Source organism: Tupaia chinensis, unplaced genomic scaffold, assembly GCF_000334495.1.
Source record: "Tupaia chinensis unplaced genomic scaffold, TupChi_1.0 Scaffold000074_1, whole genome shotgun sequence".
Taxonomy (NCBI): Eukaryota; Metazoa; Chordata; class Mammalia; order Scandentia; family Tupaiidae; genus Tupaia; species Tupaia belangeri.
The window spans coordinates 2,806,533-2,822,225 of NW_006159534.1; the positions used below are offsets into that span (position 1 = coordinate 2,806,533).

The following is a 15,693-nucleotide window of genomic DNA, read 5'->3' on the forward strand; positions in this document are numbered from 1 at the left end:
GCTGCAGAGGTCCATTCAGCCTTCTTTTCTCGGCTGGCTTCCGTCTGGGCCAGGCGGTTGGGGTGCCCCTGGGAACTCGGGAGCAGCCTGCCGTGCAGTCGTCTCTGTCCCCTTCATGTTCACCCTTGCGTTTCAGAGCACCACCGGGGGCTGGCACAGGACCCAGGCCACCCTCAGCTGCCTCTTCTGACCGGCACAAGAAAAGGAGTAGCAGTGTCGCCTCCACTCTGGGGCTCAGGAAGTTCTTCTCAGCCCTGGGCCAGAGCTCACGGCCCAAGCTGGCCAAGTCGCGCAGCTACAGCGTAGAGCAGCTGCAGGCCACCACGCCTGGCCCAGCCCCGCACACCAGGGCCCCATCACTACAATCCCTGCATCAGGTGAGTCCCAGGGCTGAGGCCAGTCGTAGGGTGGCCGCCATCGGAACAGAAGGTGTCCGAAAAGTGCCAAGAACACTACCCCTGGAGCCCAAGGTTGACGAAGGGAAGCTGTGGGCACCCCACAGTTGACTCCACAGTTGACCCCTGAGGCCCAGGCTCCCTGGCTGCAGGCTGGGTGGGAAGCATCCCACACTCCATGCTCCCTCAGCTGCTCGAGTCCTGGGCTCATCCTAGGCTCCTCCCGCTCGGTCTCCCTCTGCCATGTCCTGGAGAGTGGATGGCCTGGACAGTCCAGAACCTTCTCCATGGTCATGGTGACTCCCTAAGGGCCTAACCCCAATTTCCTCTTAGTCCAAGCACATATCACTTCACACCTGGGTCACCTCAATAGCCTCTTGACCAGCCTCCCTGGCAAGTTCCTCCTCCATGTGGCTTCCAGAACGGTCTTCTGGATAAGCAAACCTGGCCATGTCATGCACTGCTGAATGCCTGTCACTAGTCTCTGGTCACCTTTGCAGTGAAGTTGAGACTTCCATGAGCAGAGTGTCTCTCTGATCTGTTCATCACGTCCTATTCACAACTGTCTGACCTGAAGTGTCCCTCCCGCCTTCTCCACCTACTGGCTCTGCTCACTCATCAGTATTCAGGTGGGGTCCAGCAGGTGGCATGGTGATTAAGGCGCTGGACTCACACATGGCTGACCGCAGTTCAAGTCTCTGACCTGGTGGCTCTCTCTCTCTGTGTGTGTGTGTGTGTGTGTGTGTGTGTATATATATATATATATATATATATATATCTGGTGAGTACACATGCTCTGTAGCAAATTGAAAAATAATGATAATGATAAAATTTAAGTAATTCTTTTAAAAAAGAAAAAAGAAATTCAGGCAGTCATGCCCTTCAGGAAGCTGTTTCCGACCTTGGTCAGGCTGAGTGGGGCTGCTGCTCTGTGACCCTCCTCACCGGTGCTGTCCTCCTGTCTGGAACTTGCCATGTGGCATTTTATTTGGTTTTGTCTCTGCCCTGGCGGGAACGTGCATCCTTCAGTAGATCACTTGATCTCTGTATCCCAGTACTTACTGCAATGGCGAATTACCATATATGCGGTCGTCCAAAGCTCATGGAAAATGTGTATCATGAAAACCTATGCCTGGATTCCTTTTTTTCCTTGTATTTTTTAATTTGCCAGAGAGTGTATACGCTTGTCAGAGAGAGACAGAGAACTGGGGAGAGGGGAGAGAGAAAGCACCCCGCAACAGGACATGATCACACCACCTCCCTTCTTCATTCCTGTTGGGATTTGGGGCACACGTGCACATGCGCCCTGTGCGTCTTTCAAGCCTCCAGGGCTGAGCCTTGAACTACAGTCAGCCATGTGGGATCCAGCTCCCTTAACTACCAGGTCATGGGGCTCGCCTGAATTTTAATATTTGTACACCAAAATAAACTCGCACTTTAGTTTCTTTTTGCTGTGAATTCTGCGTAGCCCCAGTACACACTTGGCACACACCGGCCAGCCGGCTAAGGGGGCGAGGCAGTGATTGATGGCCACAGCAGCCACAGAGCTCCTTCCTGGGTGCCTGAGGGCCACAGCCACAGCCAGGTCTGGGCGACGCCTGTGCTGTTCCAGGTAGATTCCAGGTGCCGTGTTTCCCCCGTTTCCTGCCCACCTTCCCTGGGCAGTGTGAAGGAGGAGGCTGGTTTGGGGCATCAGAGCCCCTCAGGCTGCAAGAGGGAAGAGAATGCAAGCTGACTGGAGATCCGGTTGGTCTTCTTTCCCCAGGATAGTACCTGCTGTGCAGGTTGGTGCTCCCTAAGCATTGGCTGGTTGAATGAATGGAAGGCAGAGAAATTGCCAACGGCTGTGAGTGGCCGAGCAAGGCAGCCGCACACTGAGCCCAGAAACCCGCTTTTCTCAGTCAGATTAGTCTGGTGTGTGTCTGAGAGGGGCACTCAGATTAATTGCCAGTAGACCTTCTGTCACAAGGGGAACAACACCCTTAGTGAAATACAAGGGGACTGGGACCAGCAGATGGCATAGTAGTTACATCACTGGACTCCCACGTGACTGTGGTTCGAGTCCCGGACCCGGTGGCTTCAAACTCACACTAGGTATGTGTGCGTGCATGCCCAAGATCCTGAGAGGAGAATGAAAGAGGGATTGAGGCATGGCCATCCCCCCCCCCCGGTGGGGGTGATTTCTCACTTTCTGTCTTTCTCTCTGGTGAACAAACACACTCTTCAGCAAAAATCTAAAAATAATAATAAGAAGAAGAAGAAAGAAAAATACAAGAAATACAAGAAGGCTTAAAAAGTTTGTGCTTATAGAGAATTAAAGTATGAGCTTATTTTTGATGAAAAAACTATTGAAATCCATGGCATTGTTTTTTCATAGTAGATCTTTTTCATGAGCTTTTTGAAGAATCCTTGTAAACAAAGTTTGTTCTCAATAGAAGCTGAGTGTGGACAACAATGAAAAGTAGACCAGCCAAGAAGGAGTTGCAGGGGGAGGGGGGAGAGGACTGAGTGAGAGAAAGGAATTTTGTTTTTTGTTTTTGCCACAGGTGATGTGCACTCACACAGAAAGAGAGAGAGAGAGAGAGAGAAAAACACCCCCCCCCCCCCCCAGCGAGGATGTCACACCACAGTCCTTTGTCCTTGGGATTTTCGGTATGCATGCACACACTCCTGGCATATTTTTCAAGCCTCCAGGCCCAAGATTTGAACCATGAAGTCAGCCATGTGGAATCCAGCTGCCTTAACCATCATGCCACTAGCTGACATCTTAAAGAGTTTTTTTTTTTAAAAAGGAATAAAATTTCAAGAAGGGATTCTGTCTAATCCAGAAATACTTATGACACCCATTGGGTGCCGTCTTTCCTTTGGCAGGCGGGGCTGCCTGGTGCCTGGTGGGAGCGTAGCCTGGGTTTCATTTGCCTTCCTGGTGGATGGTTTTCCCCACTCTCCCCTGAACATGCTGGCTGCTCCCATGTCCTCAATGAGGGGTTATGGCCCTTTCTCCTTGACCTTTTCTGTTTGTTTGTTTGTTTGAAATTTTATTTTTATTTTAAATTAATCAATTTGTATTAATTCATTGAGCATTGTCACAGCATACAAAATGTGATTTCCCATCCAGAATATACTGTATAGTGGCTTAATAATACATGTTATCAATAATTTTATATTTCTAGTTTCATGTATATATGTGTATATATATATATATATTTTTTTTTTTTCCCCTGTTTCTCACCCTCTGCCATTTCCCACCCTCCTCCCACATCATCTCTGGTGTCTACAGTTGTTTTCCATTCCTTTTTCCCCCCGACATTTTATTGATTCACAAAATCTCTTAAATAATCTAACCACTTTCAATAGCAAGTTCAGCTGGTATGTATGTATCTGTGAATGCATGTCTGGCTTTAGGCGTGAAACTCTGAGTAGAATGAACTCTGGGTGCTATAAAGTAGCACCCAGCTGATGCTATAGAGCTTACAGCAGTCATTAAATAGGTATTTTTAAATATATATTTTAATTTCAAGAAAAGCAGTTTTAACTTTAATAAGTCAAAATCAAAGAAATGCTAAGAGACCCTTGTTTAAAACTTAAAACCAGGAAACAGGTTAAGATTCTGTTCAAATAGTAGGTACATGAACCTGTCGGCAGCTCAAGACAGGACAAAAATCCTTGAAACTGGAAAACAAAGCCTGGAAGTAAACGCTTTAGTTTTAGTCCTAAGTTTCAGCAATGTTTTAGTCAAAAGTCATAAGTTTCTATTTCACCAGTTCAGTCTCATATACTTCTGTCGTGGTCTGATCTTCCAGATTAAATTTGGGATATAATAATCAACTCCTGGCTTGTCCCTATGATTAAGTTGACCATTTTCTTAGTTGTTTTTGAACTCTTATTTCTGTATGTCTGTGTTTAATTTTCCTGGTATGGCACTCCCTTTAGAACTTCTTGGAGATCTGGTCTGGTGTTGGTAAATTCTTCCAGATTTTGTTTATCTGAGAATGTTGGGTTTTTTAATTTTTTAATTTTTTTTTTTTCCCATATGAAGGGTAATCTTGCCAGGTACAGAATTCTTGGTTGAAATTGTTTTTCCCTTAACACTTTGAATATAGTTTCCCATTCTTTCCTCACTCACATTGTTTCTGGTGAGAGGTCAGCTGTTAGCCTGATGGGCTAGTCTTTGGAGGTAACTTGATGTTTCTCTCTTGCCAATCTTAGTATCTTATCTTTGTCTGTGGTTTTGGTCAATCTGGCTATGCTGTGTCTTGGAGAAGATCTTCTTGGGTTGATTTTATTTGGGGTCCTCTGTATTTCTTCGGACTGAACCTTTGAATGCCTCTCTAAGTTTGGAAAATTTCCTTCTAGAATGTCATGGAATAGATTATCAATTATTAGTCTCTTCGCCTTCTGGGATGCCAATTATCCAGATGTTTGGACGTTTGATGGTATCTAGTATTTCTCGTATATTATTCTCATTTTGGGGGACAATTTTTTCAGTCTTTGTGGTGGATTTTTCTAGTCCAGCGATTCTATCTTCTACATCTGAGATTTGATTTTCTGCATGATCTAGTCTGCCTTTAATACTTTCAAGGGAGTTTTGACTTCCTGTATTATAGCCTTCATCTCTAACAGGTCCATTTGATTCTTTTATGGTGTGTATTTCCTTCTTCAGATCTTACAAGAATTTCCGCACCTCCTGGAACTTGTCAGCTCCTTTCTCCTGCCTCTTCCGCAGTTCATTGTCTCTCTTCTCTTCCATCTCTGTTAGCTTTGTTGCTATGAATATTTTAAATTCTTTATCTCACATTTCTGCGAGTTTCATTGTACTGTCTGAGGATGAAGAAGAGTTATTCTTTTCCCTTGGAGGAGAAGTATTTCCTTGCTTTCCCATATTTCTTGTGCCCCTGTGGTGATTTCTAGTCATCTGATGGACTGTGCATTTCTTCCTAAATCCTGAAGTTCAATCTGAGTGTTCAGAGGTGTGCAGAAGGAGGTGATCTGCAATCTCTCTTCTGTTCCATTTTTCACTCTTTGTGCATCAGATTCCGTGGGAATTGAGGAATGTTCTGACCTTAATAGTATTTAGACGTTTGGATACTGCTCACTTGGACCTGTCTAGACATTCAGTGCATGGAGGTAGAAATGAATCTGGAGGGAGAAGTCTCAGCAGAAAATCATTTTTAGTCAGTGAAAGCAATATTTCACAGCTCAAGTTCAGTAGCCATCTCCTCCCCTGACCTTTGAACCTGTACCTGGAAGGCTCTCTTCTTCCTTCCCCTCTCCTGTTTCCCTGGGAAACTCCTGCTTGTTCTGAGGTCTAAGTTCAACATGACTTCTTATACAACACCCTCTGGGCTTGGAGCTGAGATCAGGCCCCTCTCTTCATAAGCTTAATAATGTGCCTGCCTTCTTGAGAGCATGTCTTGGCCCATCCAGGCTACTATAACAAAAGGCCATTAACCCAGTGGCTTATAAAACAGTGAGAATGAAGTTTTTCACAGTTCTGGAGGCTGGAAGTCCAAAGTCAGGGTGCTGGCAGAATCAGCATCTGCTGAGGGTGTCTGTCTATCCTCCTAGATGACTTTCTTTTTGCTGTAACCTCACCTATAGAAAGGGCAGGAAGCTCCCTGGGCCTCTTTTGTAAGGGCATGAATTCCACTCAGGAGGGCCCCCTCCCTATGACCTTCTCACTTTCCAAAGCCCACCTCCTTGGGCTTTAATATGTGACTGTGGGGGGACGCAGATTTCAGACCGTAGCAGCATAGATTCCCAGTGTGACAGGCCTGTGTGTGATATACAAGTCTGCCTCTCCCGGCCTCGTTCCTCACCCCACCTTCAGAGCTGCCTCCTCATCAGGGCCGTCTGAAACCTGGCTCTGACCTTGTCACTCTTCACATCACTCAGTGGCTCCTTAGCAGCACATGGGGTCCTGCCAGGCCCGTCTCCAGCCCATCTCCCACCTCTGCAGCCTTGTCGCCCAAGTGTGAGCTCTTCTGCTGTCCCCAAGGTCAGAGCCTCTCTCTGCGTCCTCCACACATCTGTACCTTTTTCTTAATGAGGGATATTTTTTATTTTTAAAATTTTTAATTTAATTTTCTTTTATACATTCAATCACATTATTTGTACTTTAAAAAAAATTTAGAGAGATATTTTTGCTGTAGGGTGGATTTGTTTGCCAGAGAGAGAGAGAGAGAGAGAGACAGACAGAAAGTGAGAAATCACCCCCAAGGGGGAATGGTCACACCTTAATCCCTCCTCCTCCATTCTCCTCTTGGGATTTTGGGCATGCAGGCACACGTACCTGGTGTGAGTTTAAACTGCCAGGTCCAGGACTCGCACCACAGTTGACTACGTGGGAGTCCAGCGATGTAACCGTTACACCTTCTGCTGGTCCCATCTGTGCTTTTAACCTTGCAGCTACAATGTATATTTAGAGGTCTTTTTTTTCCCCCTTTATTCTTGATAGAACACACGCATGTGCACATGAGTGTGATGGAGAGAGGGAGAGATGTGAGTACCAGCACCCTCGACAGGGCCTGTCACACTGTAGGCCCCTTCCTCGTGCCCATCTGACCTTGGCCACTCTCACACGTGTGGTGAGTCTCAGGTTGGCAGGGCCAGGGATTCGAACTGCTGTTGCCAGGTGGGCTCGAGCTTCTCTTGGGGATCACTTCACTGCCGCACCACAGCTCAGGAGCTTTTACCTCATCTGTGTTCATCCCTGCCTCAGTGTTCTAGGAACTCCCAGAGGGGTACTGTCTTGTTCGTTTTTTTAAGGTGACATACCTAACTACAACCATTTTTTTTTCTTTTTTTTTTTGTGGGGGAAAGAGAGCACACAGGTGGGAGGGGAGACAGAGCAGAGGCTTCCTGCCTCAGCCTCCACACGTCACACTCGCCTCTTTAAGTTGAGCGGAGAACTGACTCTAGGCCTCCCTGTGGCCTCAGCTGTGCTCTCCCACTTGTGCCACCACAGCTGGGCATTAAACATTTTTGAACAAAGGTGACCATAAGAGGGAAACTAAAGAATTACAAAATAATGTTCAAGATTTTTTTAACAAAAAAATCTCTTTTTTTTTTTGAGAGGTTTTTGCTATAGGGCACTTGCACTTGCCAGAGAGACAGAAAGCGAGAAATCACCCCCCAGGGGGGATGGCCACGCTGCAATCCCTTCTCCTCCATTCTCCTGTCGGGATCTTGGGCACACACGCACATGCATCTGGCGTGAGTTTAAGCCACCGGATCTGGGACTCGAACCGTGGTAGACTACATGGGAGTTCAGTGACACAGCCATTACACTAACTGCTGGTCCCCCAAAGTCTAATTTTCTTAAGGAAATAACTAGCACTAAATTATTTTACCTAAAATTAAAAACAAACTTGATGCCTCACGTGGCCTCTCCATCTCCTTCGGTGATTACTGCTGAAAAAAAAATGACATAAGTGCCCCCGTCACTTTCTTTCTTTCTTTCTTTTTTTTTTTGCTATAAAGTCACTTACTTGCCAGAAAGAGACAGAGAAAGAGAGAAATTGCCCCCTGGGGAGGGGATGGGGCTGGCCACAGTCACTTCTCCAGTCTCTTCTTGGGATGCACCTGGTGTGACTTTTCAAGCCAGGTCTGGGACTGGAACCACATAGCCATGTGGGATCCAGTGTCTTAACCGCCACGTCTCCTGCAGGCCCAGTCACCATCACTTTCCTAGAGGGTCCTCTGGTTCATGCTTGGGGCCAAGTCCTTTATCAACCCCTCTGAGAAGTGGCTTTTCTCACCTGCAATATTGGGCCTTCCCCACCAGGTGTCACCCTCTCATCAACGTCGAAAAGCTGCCTCCTTTCAGAACCTCCATTCTCTGCTGAGTGGCAAGGGGGACCGGTCCAGCCTGTACCTGGTTGGGAGGCCTGGGGACAATGCAGCTGGCAGGTAAGATGGGCACAGATGGTTTGGAGGACAGATTCAAAGAGAGGACAGGGGACCTGTATGCCTAACTCCTTCCAACAGCCTCAGCTGCATGGCCTTCCCAGGGCTTCTCATGCCTGCCCTCAGCAGATCTGGTGTGGGGAGGATGAGGTGCCCACGGGTCTTGGAGCCCACTCAGAGGCCCTCAATGCCCTCATCTGTGCAGCTGAGCACCGAGGCGGCCTGGGCTGCAGGAAGTGGGCAGGTTCCTTTCCTCTGCCCCTCTGCTGTTGGTCACATCTTGCACACAGAACACTCAGGGAGTTTCCTTAGCCCGGCTAAAGATCTGATTAAACACCCAGACACAGGGATCCCCCAAAGAGGCCTAGTAGAGAAACCCCATCCTCTCTGCGAGGCCATCTAGGCTGACGGCTCTTACCTGTGACTGTGGAGCGCCTTCGAGGAGTGCAGAGAACCCCCTGAAAGTTGCATATACAATTACAGTTTTTGTCAGATTCTCCCAGAGGTCTCTGTACCCCAAAGATGTAGAAGCCACTGGTCTTGGTGGGGGAGGGGCTTCCTGGTGACACCCGTGGGAGCCTGCTGGTCTCGGCTGCAGCCTCGGGTCAGTGAAAACCCTGAGAGGCCTCACTGGGAGTGATGACTGAGCCCCGGTGCCCAAAGTGCTGTGCCCTCACTGTGACCCGGTTCCCTCGCAGGCTGGCCAAGGCCCCCGCCCGGCGGGCCCTCAGCGTGGAGGACGTGAGTGCCCCCAGCCTGGCTCGCACAGTGGGCCGCGTGGTGGAGGTGTTCCCAGATGGCACCAGCCAGCTGCAGCTACAGCGCTCCCCTGAGGGTACTTTCGGCTTCTGTGTGGCCTCTGGCAATGGGCGCCGGGACTCAGGTATGCCCCCCCCAACTTCCCGGACCCCACAGCCCCAGACCTTAGCAAAGCAAGGCAGTGCCTTGTGACTGGGGTCAGAGGGTTTCTGGCCCTCGGCTGGGCGGTGGGTCTCATCCCGCCTTTGGGGGATCATTGTGGATTGTGGAGGCTGCCTGGGTTTCTGCACCTGAGGAGCCTTGGCCCTGGGCAGCTGCTGCTCCGAGGCGGCCTGAGGTGGCTGGAGAGGTGGGAGGCAGCTTTCTTCTCTGAGCCTCTTTTCAGGGAGCTGAGGGAAGCTTCTGCTTGCTGGCCTCTGGGCTCTCTCACGTAAGGTGTGTCCAGCCGTGCCCTGCTTGGCTCTGGGCTGCAAGGATGTCTGGGCACGTGCAGTGTGCCTGCCCGTCTCTGCCCTGCCCGCGTCCCTCCCTCAGGGCAAACTGTTCCGGTGTAGCCAGGGCCCTGGCCGTGGTGCTGCTGGGTCCTGGCCGCACGCTGGTGGGGGCTGGGCAGGCCGGACCCATACTGTGCTCTGGCTCTGTCTCGGTCTCGCTGTCCTCAGTCTCTTGGGATGACAAGACTTTCCCAGGCCTTTACCAGACCTGTGGTCCAGAATGCCTCTCAGGGCAAAAGACTGAGAGTCCCCAGGTGAGAGGACTAGGGAAGGGGCAGCTGTGCTGGGGTGGGGCAGGAGAGCGGAAGAAGAGCGGGAAGGACAGGCACAGCAGACGCCTGGAAGCCCCAGGCAGGGCTCTGCGAGGAGGGAGGAGGGCGGGGCCCTGGCTCTGATGTTCCAGGTAAAGGTGTTTAGCCCGTCCTCCGCCAGGTTGTCCTCCGCCAGGTTTGCTGTGGGCGGCGTGGATTTGCTCATCGCTTCTTGGGTGCTGTTTCTGGAAATACCAGTGGTCAGTTATGACCTATTTTTTCTGTTTTTCTATGCAAAATGTGTCATGAGTTTTCCAACCCAATATATACTGAGCACCTACTATGTGTTGTAGATACTGGGAATGCAGCAATAAATGGGGCAGACAAAATCCCCATCCTTGTGAGTTTGCATCCCAGGGAGGGAGCTCGGCCATACACCCACGCCTGGCCGTTTACACCCGCTGTTATGTATGTTGACAATGACGTGAGAAGCCCTAAGACACGATGAGGGTGTCTTAGGAGGGTGGGCAGCTCAGGAGGGTGGGCGGCTTTTCTGAGGAAAGGACATGAGTAGAGGCGGGAGAGTGAGGGAGGAGCCAGGAGGTGAGTGGGGGGAGCGCATTCCAGGCAGTGAGCAGCAAGGGCAAAGGCCCCGAGGTGGGAAGAGAAGCAGGGAGGTCAGGCTGGACGCTGCAGGGTGGGGGAGCTGGGCGAGGCTGGGCCCGAAGGCTCAGAGTGGAGGACGCTCCTCTGTGCTGCTAGCTGGCCTGCTGTGTTGAGAACAGGGTGAGGGCATCCCGGCCTGGGCCTGGCTCCGCCAGCCCAGCCTGGGGGTAGGGGGACCCCAGCCAGCAGGCGCCGGGCACCTGGGAAGTATCTGGATTTTAATGCAGTCTTTGTCCCCCTCATCTGCAATGCGAGCCCACCTAGGCCATTCCCACTGGGGACCTGATCACCAGAGCCGGGGCCATCGCGGGTCGAGGGGCATGTCTGCTGTGAGAGGAATGAAGTCAAGCCGCGTGTGTGTGTGTGTGTGTGTGTGTGTGTGTGAGAGAGAGTGCCCGTGAGCACCTCCCCACGCACTGCCGGGGCCCCGTGTGTTGGCCTGTCTCACCCCTCCCGTTTGCCTCCGCAGGGCTCTACGTGCAGGCCATGGCTGACTCGAGCACCGCCAAGCTGTACTCGGGGCTGCTGGGGGTGGGCGATGAGATCCTCGAGGTGAACGGGGCCAAGGTTGCAGGGCTGGGCCTGGCCCACATCCAGGAGCTCCTGGCCCATTCGGAGACTTTGTCAGTCCGAGTGCTGAGGCAGAGGCCTGTCCCGCGGTGACCTGGAAGTGCTGCCGCCTTTGCTGTCGCCTCTCAGAAGCCCTGAACCACCCTGGGGGTGCGGGGGTGGCCGGGAATGCGCTGCCTGTAGCTGCTTTGTCAACTGAAAACACTGATCGAGGTGGCATCTACACGCTGGGCTGTGGCAGGCCTTCTGTGAACGAATGCCTCGGGGGAGGCACAGAGCCTGCGGTGTGTGGTCGGTCATTCGTGCCGGGCTGGGGAGGCCTTTCCATGCCCGAGTGGCACTGACACCTGGTGGGGAGGGGGCTCAGTGAGTCCTCTGCTTGGTCCCTGAGGGTGAGCCTCACCCCCAGATGCCACTCGCTGTCCCAGGCTGCCCAGGCTGACAGTGTGGCCTGTCCCTCTGCTTCAGCCACATCGCTCCCCACTCCTGCACCACCGCTGCTGTCCACCCGGAAGCTGGCCACAGTCTCCCGCAGTGCGGCCTTGCAGCGGCTGGACCTGCACAGTCCACACCAGAGCTCCATGCCCCTTCTAAGGGTGGCAACCTCTGGGAGATGCCGTCTAGTTGCCAGAATAGTAAGAATTTCTAGGAAATTTTTATGATATATAAAGTTGAAGAGAAAAAAGTGAAAGCAAGGCCAGGTTCAGGGCAGTGCACTGCGGCGGCCAGTCTGGCCAGGGGCTGGCCCTAAGCCTCGGTCCCCTCTGCCTCTGCTCCAGGGGAAGCTGGAATAGTCACAGCCCAGCCTGGCCTGTGAGGGCCTCTGGCCTCCTCCCCCAGCTTGGAGACGGGGCTGCACCTGGTGCCTGGTCCCCCAGCTGCCACTCTGCCTAGACCTCCCGGGGGCAGCTGTGGGCGGAGGGCAGCAGGAAGGCCGGGGAGCAGAGGACGGGCATCCCACCTGGGCCTCCCCACCCTGGGCTCATGGGGATGGCCGCTGGGAGCAGGTGGCTGTGTATGACTTAAATTATTAAAAAGCAAAGCTGAAGCTTCTCCCACTCTGAGTTACTAAATTCTGGACCTGGCCTTCACCATCCATGGCAGGGCCTGGGCGTGTCGGAGGGAGGGTGCGGGTGAAGGGAAGGCAGGAGAGGGCCCCAGGCTAGCTTCCAGCCAGGGCAGCTGCAGGTGCCTCTGGAGCTAGTCCTTTGTCTGGGAAAGCCCTGGCGAGGCTTACAGGCTTACGCTCAGGAGAGGAATGGCTGCTTTGCAGCTGGCTGCACTGTGGTGCCTCGGCAGACTCGGATCCGAGTGACCTGGGTGGCTTCCACTAGGAAACAAGACACTGGAGGAGGCCCGTGGCTGAAGGAAAGGCGAGGGCCCTGGGGGAAAGCGGACAGTGCTGGGGGGTGGGTGCTGTTCTCCCTGCCCAAGGCCTTAGCAGAGGAGTCAGAGAACACCCGTCTCCCCACCTCTCTCCACGGCAGCATTGCAGCCTGGGCCTCTGAGGCCTCCCAGCAGGAGGGGAAGTGGGGCTGACCTGGCTGGGCTCAGGGAGAAATACCCCAGCAGGGGAGCAGAGGGGCCCGTGGAGCAGGTGCCCCGGGCTCCAGGCTGTGAATAGGGCGCGGGGGCCACCTGGGGACCCATCAAGGGCCCCTGAAGTGTAGAAACAGCCCTGCATCAGGAAGCCACCGCCTTGGCAGCTTCTGTACCCCACTTCCTGGCTTTGAGGTCACGGAACGAGAATGTTGTGAAGGCCGAGACCCTGTGCCGCTCTCTGCTCAGCCAGAATTTGCCTTCTCTGACGGGAAGAAATGGAGTTGGGGAGAGGTCAGGAGCAGGAGAGGACAGGAGCCAGGAGAGGACAGGAGCAGGTCCCTGCAGGGGGAGCCCTGCCCTGGCTCTTGTGGCTAGCCCTGCCAGGTATGGCCGGATTTCTGTCTTCCTTTTACACAGGTGGGGACAAGTTCACGACAGTGACAGGCAGCAGCCCTTGCCAGAGCAGGGAGAAGGGCCAGGTTTCCAGCCCCTGGACCAGTGGTCTAATTCCCAGGAAGCAGCTGTCCCTTCCAGGCGCCCAGCTCCTCCCTGGGCGCAGTGACCCCCGGGGCCTTAGCTGGTGCGATGGGGGGTGGTGCTGTGGCTCCCCAGCCTCCTGTCTGACCCTGGCCCGCCACCTTGCCAGGAGCTGCTAACCTAGAAGTCCTGGGCTGGACAGGGGCCTCGGTACAAGAAAGGCCTGCTCTACTTACGTGGCCAGTCTGGGGGTGACCCAGAAACATCAGACTTGCCTGGGGATGCAGAAGGGGCTGGCTCCGGCCTTAGCGTAGTGTGGACAGCCAGGGGGAGCCATCTGTGTGGCAGGGAAGGGAGGTCGAGGGAGGAGGCACACCCAAGCGGGTTTTGAAAAAGTGAATGGGAAGGCAAGGGCCGGTAAGCTCAGGTGTGGCAGGTAAATGGCTTGTGCAGAGGTGGGGTCTTCCCTGCCCCACCCCACATCCCTCCCTCAGCACAGACAGCCCCTAGGCCTGGACTGCAGGAGCAAAGTGGCACCAACTTTGCCTCAGATGGGTCCATCTGCCTGGGGGGAGGGCAAGGGGCAAACCTCAGAACCCACCGGTAGAAGCTGCAGGCCCTGGCGCCTGTTGTAAACCTCTCAGGGGCCCCTCTCCTCAGCTGCAGAGGGACCAGGGGGAGGCAGGAATGTCTTTTGCTGGGTGCCCTGGGGGTGGAGACCAAGGCCTGTTGTGGGCTCTGACCAGAGGGCGGCTATGAGCACACAGCAGGGGGCCTCCAGGGGCAGCTGCGCTGTACCGCGGGTGCTGCTGCAAGCTGGGAGTGGGGCCCGGGGCCTCCCTGCAGGCCTGAGCAGACCGCAGGTACAGCGGGTCACGGGGCGGAGGCCCTGGGTGCACGGCCCAGCCTGACACACTCTGCCTTTGTCAAGGGCCACTTCCCCAAGGTGGGGTCTGGGCGGCTGCGTACAGCGGAAGAAGAGGTTGTTGGTGAGAGCCACGGGGCCTGGAGCCCGAGGATGGGCAGGGGCCGGGCTCTAGGGCTTGGGCACCAATCTCTGCGCTCCAACGCACACACCCCACCCCAACCACCACCCTGCAGGCATGGGCGTTCTGGATGAAGTCTACCCCCTCACTTTGCCCTCAAAGAATGCACAACTGGTGGCCGAGAAGATGGGCTGGAACTGGCTGGAGGGCTGGGAGGGGAAATGGGGCAACCCAGAGGCCCCCGTGAACTGGCAGGATGAGAGGTGGGGGAACAAGTTCTCAGTGCCCGGTGTCTACGTGTCCCCAAATCTCAGGCATGATGGAGGATCTGCAGGCACAGCTTGAACTTGGGAAGCCAGAGAACCTGGGGATTTAGGAACGTGGCCATCCCTTGGCCCTGCCCTGCCCTCCGCACCCCTCCCAGAGCTACTGGGGCATTGAGCACACACTCCTGAATCCTCGCGGCAGCCCTGCGAGGGAGGCGGTCCTCCCCGGGCTCAGGCTGGTCACTTATCCAAGGTCACAAATGCAGATGACAGTGGAGGTGGGATTTGAAGCTCCGTCCTCCACCCTCCTGGGACACTCCACGGCTCGCTGGAGCCCCCCTCCTACTCTCTGTTCTGCACCAAGGACCCTGCTGAGGGCCCAGGACCAGCGACCACTGGGGCTGGGACCTTCGCCTCCATTTTCCCTTAGGGGGGTGGCCAGAGAAGGACGGGCAAATTGTTGTCAGAGCCGCCATTCTGGAGAGAGCAGGCAACCCCACTAGTGTGTGAGACCAGCATTAACAGAAGACTAGGGGGCCAGCAGGTGGTATAGTGGTTAAGGTGCTGAACTCCCACGTAGTGAACAGCTGTTCAAGTCCCAGAGTCAAGAGACAGTGCCTTGAAAATCACGTGGGGTGTGTGTGTGTGTGTGTGTGTGTGTGTGTGTGTATGCAGGGACCTGAAAGGAGAGTGGAGAAGGGACTGCAGCATGACTATCCCCCAGCGGGGTGATGTCTCATGCCCTGTAGCAAAAACCTAAAAACAAAACAAAACAAAACAATAGACTAGCAAGAAATAGGAGTGTGTTGCCTTGCACGAGGCAAGGATGTTTTGTTTGGGGAATGGCTGTGTGTTCCTGTCTAGAGCTGTAGTTTAGTGTGGCTATAGCTCTTATCTGGGGGAGGCAGAAGAAAATGCTCCTGGGGCCAAGGCCCAGGGGGCTGCTTGCTCCTCCATTCCACTGCCCAAGGCTGACGAAATTTTCCCAGACTGGGCCCTGAGGGAAGATTGATCCTAGTCCCTGTTGCCAAGAAGATCCTCATGACCGGGCGTGGAGAGCAACGACGTGACTGTGGACTTCCTGGCCCTCCAGAACAGTGTCTGGGTAGCAGGACCCCCCGCAGGCCGTACCTGGTTCCAAGTCTGCCAAGGCCCAACTGCACACATTTTCACCCACCGTCCGACTATTCCCATGCCTTTTCTGCAATGCCTGTCCACCCACCGAGCCCCTGGCAGCCTTCAAAAACATTAGGGGAGCCTGTCTTGGGACACGTCCTGCGACACCTGCGTGCCAATGCAGCCTCTCCCCTTGGCTCCTGCAGAATCCCATACTGGGGGCTCCCTGGGACTCTTCACAGAGCTGCTTCTCCCCCACAAAC

General features: G+C 53.7%; 1 protein-coding gene across 1 annotated transcript in view; it reads left to right on the top strand.

The window, feature by feature from the left end:
• Positions 1–11,268, top strand: part of KIAA1614 (KIAA1614 ortholog) — a 50,690-nt gene extending 39,422 nt beyond the window's left edge. The window contains exons 10-12 of the mRNA XM_014583961.2: positions 8,182–8,306; positions 9,002–9,186; positions 10,943–11,268. Coding sequence (XP_014439447.2) covers positions 8,182–8,306; positions 9,002–9,186; positions 10,943–11,136 — 504 coding nt within the window. The 3' untranslated portion in view covers positions 11,137–11,268. The remainder of the gene's footprint in view (positions 1–8,181; positions 8,307–9,001; positions 9,187–10,942) is intronic.
• Positions 11,269–15,693: the final 4,425 nt, after the last annotated feature.